Below are 7,371 nucleotides of genomic sequence, written 5' to 3'. Positions count from 1 at the left end.
AGAGGTCTAGAGAGATGGCTCAGATTAAGAGCATGACCTACCTACCCAAGAGCTCTTGCAGAGGACCTGCAATCCATCCCCTGCATCCATGTTGGGCAGCTCACAATCACCTTAAACTCCAGGGGAGTCAGAAGCCTGTGGATGGCTGGCCTTCAATGCACAGGGCATGTCTTTAATCCCAGTACTTGTGAGACAGGCAAGTGGAGCTCTTGAATTCACGGTCAGCCTGTTCTACAGAGTTCCGGGACAGTAAGAGAACCCCTGTCTCTAAATATAAAAACTAAATAATAAATAAATATTTTAAAAGGAATTTTGGCTGGGGGCTGGAGAGATGGCTCAGCAGTTAAGAGCACTGACTGCTCTTCCAAAGGTCCTGAGTTCAATTCCCAGCAACCACATGGTGCCTCACAGCCATCTATAATAGGATCTGATGCCCTCTTCTAGTGTGTCTGGAGACAGTTACAATGTACTCGTATAAATAAAATAAATAAATCTTTAAAAAAAGTAAAAGGAATGTTGGGCAACTTTTTTGGGGGGGTGGGGGAGGGAGCTATTTAGATTGTTGCCTTAGCACCTGAGTGAAATCCTGTGTCTAAATCTACTGTGCTGATAAGACACCTGAGCCTCTTAGCTTCTCTTTGGTCACTTTGTAAAATGAGGCCAATACCCAGCTTTAGGGAGGTTCAGGTGAAGATTAAAATCTCACTCTAGCATCTCGCCCAATATTGGAATGAGTCATCCACACACAACTCCCCCTGCCACAACCCCGTACAGGGTAGTTTTTACCTGCCTGGACTTGGAGTATATTATTTGGGAAGTGGGCCTAAAAAAAAAAATCATTATTTGAGATTACAGAACAGGATCATTTAAACTAGTTGTCTCACTTTTAGAGGCTCCAACAAATAAAACATGGTCATCACCCACTCACCCCCACCTGCCCACTCACCCTCATTCTCCATTAGAATATTGCTTTTGTTCTTCTTAAAAAGTGTGGTAACTACACAGAATATGACAAAATAATGTGCGATTACTTTATGTGGAAACCTACAACAGGAACTGTGCAGATGGGTGATCTTCACAGCTGCATGGGTTCACCAGGGTCATCTTTGTTTACTTCCAGAGGGGTCTGGTGGGGAGAAAAGCATATGTCAGGAGGTTCCAGCATTGCTTGGATGTGGGGCTGAGGCTAAAGACTAGAAGAGGAGGCTGTCTGATCCTGGAGGTGCTTGGCACTGTGGGGAACTGACAGAGCACTGAGCACTGAGATGTCTGCTACCAGAAACCCCTCCCCCCCGGTTGGTTTTCAGAAATAATGCCGAAGGCTAAACATTTTAAACATCCTGTCATCTTTACAGAGATTAGTGTTGACCCTAGGTCACAAATACTCTTTGCCTCCATTCTTGAATAAATGTAGAAAGAACATGGGAAGCTGGGTGTGGCACAGCTGCTAATGCCTACCATGCAGGAGGCCCTGGTCTGATCCCAGCACCATAGCATCTCAGCAGGATGCAGAGGCAGGAGGACCAAGGCAGCCTTGGTTCCATTGCTAGCTTGAGACCGTCCTAGGCTGTGTGAGACACATCTGCTCCTTAAAAGTACATGAATGAAGCCTGCCTGGCAAGCTCCCATTTCTGAGTAGCCCACAGTAGGAGGAGGTAAATTACAGGAACTTTTTCTCAAAAAGACGAGAGAATCTGTTTCTAAAGTCACTAGGGTTAGATTTTCATTGCTTCCTGTGTTAATGACTCTCTAGCAGTAAAGAAGTCAAAAGTACACTTACCCCTCCTGGGGGATATTTATATCCCTTCCACATCGTTCCTGCAATGAGAACCATCCATAAGACAACGATCATCCTGGGCCGCCTTGACTGCTGGTTATTAGAAGGCCTGGGTCTATTTGCAGAGTCCTGGGGATCCCTGGCTTCATTCCAGACCAGATGGTGCGTGGCCCAGCATGGTACTTCCTGACTGGTGAACTTTGAGGTCTAGTCTAAACTAAAATGGCCATTTTGGGAGGCCAAACTCAGACACTAATTGTGACATCAGTTCCTATGACACGGGGAGGAGGGGCGGGCTCAAGGGTTAGAGAGGCAATGGACTGGCCAGGGCATTAGGTTTGTTTGGATAAAAGAAACCCCTGAAAGGGAGCTACCCCAGCCCTGTTTAGAACCTTAATCCATTTACATGATAAGATATATATTTGCTTAAACTATTCAGGGCAGAAAAGGGTTGCTGTGAATAACATCAGAAGCACCTGGGTTTGTTTGGGTTTGTCTGTGTAGGATAAACAAACTAAGTGGACAAAAGCTTTAGGCTGTTGTTAAGTTACCCAAGGAAGAAAAGTCTTGCATTTTGTGAAATAATATCCAGCCCGCATCATGCTGCCTACGCCTCCTAGTAACCTCCCTGGAAAAGGAACTGAGGAAAGATACAGGCTGCTTAGGGGGCTCTTTCTCAGCTGACACACAGGCACAAAACCATGCCTGTGGCTTAGAGTCACATTCTGTGGCAGTGACTCAATAAACAGGTGTCACTTCTTCTATCACACCCACACAGTGTGACCACTTTGAACCAGCAGGGCTGAGGGAGAGCCAAAGACCAGCAGCTACCATCTCCTGCTCTTACTATACCTGAGGCTAGGGTGACCATCCCCTGGCTTCTGGGGTAGTTTTCCCCCACAATTCTTCTGCCTTTGGTTCAGCATATGAGTAGACTTTAACAATGGCACTGCTCTTTAGAAAAAAGAAAAGAAAAAAAAAGGAAGGAGGAAGGAAGAGAGAAAAAGAAAAAAGAAAGAAAAAGAGAGGAAGGAAGGGAGGGAGGGAGGGAGGGAGGGAGGGAGGGAGGGAGGGAGGGAGGAAGGAAGGAAGGAAGGAAGGAAGGAAGGAAGGAAGGAAAGAAGGAAGGAGAAAAGAAAAGAAGCTGAAACAAATCTGGATGCTGGATGAAATGGTTGGGCTGCTGTAAGTCCAGACTAGGGGTTGCTGAAAGGGTGTCACCCTCTGTTTCCAGCAGGAAGGAGTGTGAGACACTCTGAGGTCTGGCTCACACCTGCCCCCCACCCCCACACCAATAGATGATCGTGTGGTGTTGTGGGTGACCCAGCCACTGTCACCAAAGTTCACTGACAGGTTCTCATTTCACTTAGTAAAATTTGTAGTTCACTAATTTTCAAGCTTTGCGTTACACACCTTACATAGATTCCCAAATGTGATCTTCACCAAAGTAGTAAAACATCAAAATATCTCCAATTGACATGCAGAAGATTTAAACCTCTCAAGTTCTCTCAGTAAGTTGCAAAGTTAGGGCTTGATCTCAAGTTTACATTAAGTCTAGTTTCACAGACCTTCAGACAGGACATTAAATGTGCTCATGCTGAAATGCCTTATGGGATCTACTGACAGCCATTTAAAACTCTAGGAGTTCTTTTATTAATGGCCAGACCAAGAGTGGGCTTGTGCCTCCAAAATGTCTTAGTGCCCAAGCTCAGGTGTCCAGGATTTTTAAAGACAAAAACCACAAAAGTGCATCAGTGGGGGAGGACAGTGGTCACATGGGTGAAGGATTTGGAATAGCTAGTAACATCTGTTTTCTCGTAAAACTCAAGCAGTGTTTTCCAGACACCAAATGACAGTTATCTTTGATTCACACAGCTTCTTAGTTATTTTAATTTTATGTTTTAGCTTGCACAAGCATCAATATGTTTTTGTTAATCTGTCTGGACCATGGTTAGGGTTGCAGACAAAGGTGTTGGCAAGGCAGATGCAGCTGTTGGGTGGCTGGGTAGAAGGCTGGGAAGTGTCTAAGCAGCTGTAAAAGAAAGTTGTGACAAGATGCCATTGTCTTAGTCATTTCAATCTGAGCCATCTATGGTGGCACAGGACTGTAACACCAACACTCAGGAGGCAGAGGAAGGTAGACATCTGTGGTCGAGTTTGACAATAGCCTGATCTATGCAGTGGGTTCCAGGGCAGGCAGGGCTATGTCTCAAAAATGAGAGAGAACAAAGGCTCTATTTAGGAAGAGAAGGGAGACAAGGGAGGAAAATGAGAGAGAGTAAAGAGGAGGAGTAATAGGATCAAAGTCTGTTATGTACATGGATATATAGATGCTCTTAATATAATTGTTATTACACACATATGATAAAATAGTTTAGAGGGTTAACATATGCTAATTTATGGTTTGAGAAAGAAGGGACTAATAAATGGAAGTTGTTCAAAAGGAGCAGTGTGAGGCAGAGTTATTGACAGACTGCCCATCCTCAGCCTTTCCCCAGCAGTAGCCGGCAGGCTTCTTCCCTTCTGTGCATCTCAAGCCCTTCTCCTTCTGTTGTTTGCCTGTTTCCCACAAGGAGGTAAAACTTCCCCCTGAGCCTGCAGGGTGTTAGAGCATTCTGTGGCTAGGGGGACCCAGACCAACAGACCTGACTCACTCATAGCAGCAGCTCTTCCTCCAAAACTTGGATCCTTCTTCGTGCCTTGTTCTCCCGACCAGGCAACCTCTCTTTCCACTTTAGAGTTGGAGGCTGAGTCAGAAAGAAAATTACAGGTGGTACCCCCAGCCCAGTCCCTAACAGAAACTCATCTACTTGGTTTTAAACTTGATTTAAGTTAGTCACTATGTCCAAGTGTAAAATACTGTAAAACACACACACAACAGAATTAAAAATGTCATGAAGCCTGGATACAAGTGACATCTATCTAAGAAGAGGTAGGGGATACTAACCCCTCCAAAGAAGAATGCCTCAGTGAAATGAGGAGAATATACTGGCTTCGTTTCTGTCACATCTTGACTTCCAGTTAGTGGTAAAAACCCTTTCCTCCTTGGTCAAAAATCCCAGATGGGAGTGTGAGACAGATCCAGACTTAGCAGGGATTCAAGGCTGGTACTTACCATCGCCTCTGGAAATGTGCCCATGTAGGACGCAAAGCCAACAAAAAGTATCCAGCCCAGCACGATCATCACCAAAAGAAAAATAATTTCTGAGCCACAATCACACGGTAAGGGACTGTTCGCCAAGATCTGGGCAAAGGAGCGAACTCATGAAACTTTCAGTTGACAGACTGTCGCATGTTAGTTCCATTCCTTGGTTCCAAAGGATCTGAGACTCTCTAATGAAGAAGCTGGAGTCTGGGGAGGCATTGTGACATCATTGGTCATGTGGCTTGGATTCAATATGTCATAGGTACTTCGGCCATAAGTTCTTTGTGTACACTAATGCACAGCACTAACAAAAGGCAGGAACTATTGTTAACCCCATTTCACTAGTGAGAAAATGAAGGTTCAGAAAGCCCACATGACTTAGACCAGGGGCCGCCAGGCATACTACTGGTTAGAGATCAGATTAGAAAAGGTGTGTCACTATGACAGCTGCCAAGGAAACAAACTGAAGTCTCCGAAAATGATACCTCTACTGTTTTGAGACAAGGTCTCATGTACTCCAGGCTGGCCTCAAGCTTGCTATAGAGCAAGCTTGGACCCTGTCCTCGGACCCCTAACCCATTTCTTCCGTCTACCTCTATTTTTATCCCTACAAGACCTCTTCTATCTTGAAGATAGGGTCCTCTGGAAGAAGAGGGAGACTACCTCAAAACACTTGGTACTCACAGTCTTCAGTGCCCATAGTCAGTTCATCACTCATCCTCATCTAGATTATCAAAAGCCACAGGAATTCCTGGTCTTTTAAAAGAACAGGAGGAGAAGGAAGAAAAGAAGAGCAGGAGGAGGAGGAAGTAGCCACCGACTACTGGCTTGCTTCCCAACTATCCTGTGGCCAATTTCCTTTTATGATCAAACATCCTAGAGTGGTCTACACAAAAGTCCCTTCTTTTCAATCTACACCTTTTTTTTTCATGTATTTCATTCTGATCTAGCCCCTAGTTAGCTTACTCAGACAGTGCCAAAGATCTCTCTTTTATTTTTGTCAAATATAACAACATATTTTGTTACCTGTGACCTTCACATACTGCCTAGCTACAGAATGTATACCCTCTACCATTGTTCTTCCTACATATGTCCAACTCCATACATACAGAAGACTATAGACGGTCTTCTCCCTGTGTTGTTTTGCTAAAGATACTTTACACATGAATAAGAAACTTGCTTTCCCAAATTCCCCCCTCCTGCAACAATACATCTGAGTCATTAAAATAAACCTTATAGAACCTTATGTGGTGCCACATAATCCTTGCCTTAGGGAGGTTAATGTTAGGAGCCGCGGTGAATGACAACATTCACCATTACAAGATGGCACAGGCATCCGGTGTTCCCACAAGTAAACAACTAACTGCGCAGGTGCAAGAGGCGAAAGCGCGCCAAGTCACTGCCCATCCAGGGGCGTAATATGGGGTAATGAGTGAACAGCCAATCAGAAGTGAACACACCACTCTAGGGTACATATAGCAGTGTCTTTCCCGGGCTTGGGATCTTCTGCTTCTGCTGATACAAGAATAAAGCCTCCTTGTAGTAACTACCCGAACACTGCCTCACGTGTCTCTTTCGCCTGCGAAGAGGAGTCGGAAGGGGCCCGGAATAGGTTAAGGCAGGAGGATCGATGTGAGTTCAAGGCCAGCAGCTACTTAGTAAATTCCCTTTCGTCAGAACTCTGTAGCAAGACCCAGTCTCAAAATAACAAACCCTGCACTGTTTTGTTTTGTTTTGTTTTGTTGTTTTGTTTTGTTTTCATCTAAGGCAGCAGAAGGGGACTGGATTTGTTTCACATTGGGCCGAGCTTGAGCATAGGAGACGTCAAACCCTTACCCCCACAGTATCAAACTTCCTGTAACAAGGCTACACCTTCAATAAAGCCACATTCCTAATAGCACCACTCCTTATGGGCATTCAATCACATGAATCTATGGGGGTCAAACCTAGTCGAACCATCACATGAACTCTATATAACAAAAACACATCCAAAAGATTATCTACCATGATCAAGTAGGCTTTTCACCCAACAGATGCGAGTTTAATATAAGAAAATCAATTAATATAATCCACCATAGAAACAAACAAACAGAACGGAACTACAGGATCTTCTCAATAGACGCAGGAAAGGCCTTTGACAAATCCAACACCTCTTCATGAGAAAAGTTCTATAGCAATTAGAGATAAAAGGGACATACATAAGCATGACAGAGGCAGTTTACAGAAAGCTCACAGACAACACCACCTTAAATGGAGAGGAACTCAAAGCAATTCTATCGAGAGAGTGTCTTCTGTATTATATGGATGTATCTATTACCTGTCAATTAAAAAGCCTATGGCTTGGGCAGGGAATGGGAGGTGGGAAATCTGGGAGCAGAGAGGATTCTGGGAGAGAGCCAATCGGGAAGATCTGCTCAGGAAGATGTGGGGAGACAGATGTGTAGTTCCT

At 44.6% G+C, this 7,371-nt stretch overlaps 1 protein-coding gene across 2 annotated transcripts; it reads right to left on the bottom strand.

Moving 5' to 3' along the window:
• Positions 1 to 1,020: 1,020 nt before the first annotated feature.
• On the bottom strand, positions 1,021 to 5,097 carry Misfa (mitochondrial sheath formation associated). Of its 2 annotated transcripts, none has more exons than XM_076936238.1 (4): positions 4,893 to 5,097; positions 4,432 to 4,524; positions 1,781 to 1,818; positions 1,021 to 1,126 (listed from the first exon to the last, which is right to left on the bottom strand). In XM_076936238.1, exons 1-2 carry the CDS (start codon positions 4,959 to 4,961, stop codon positions 4,432 to 4,434), a joined length of 162 nt encoding a protein of 53 aa, XP_076792353.1. In that variant the 5' UTR covers positions 4,962 to 5,097; the 3' UTR covers positions 1,021 to 1,126; positions 1,781 to 1,818. The 2 variants fall into 2 exon arrangements, with proteins under 2 accessions (XP_076792353.1, XP_034371701.1); XM_034515810.2 differs by having other exon boundaries at positions 1,022 to 1,126; positions 4,423 to 4,524.
• Positions 5,098 to 7,371: the final 2,274 nt, after the last annotated feature.

Source organism: Arvicanthis niloticus, chromosome 1, assembly GCF_011762505.2.
Source record: "Arvicanthis niloticus isolate mArvNil1 chromosome 1, mArvNil1.pat.X, whole genome shotgun sequence".
In the NCBI taxonomy this organism is placed as follows: domain Eukaryota; kingdom Metazoa; phylum Chordata; class Mammalia; order Rodentia; family Muridae; genus Arvicanthis; species Arvicanthis niloticus.
The sequence above is the reverse complement of the archived record's forward strand: the minus strand, read 5'-3'. Positions and strand labels throughout refer to the sequence as shown.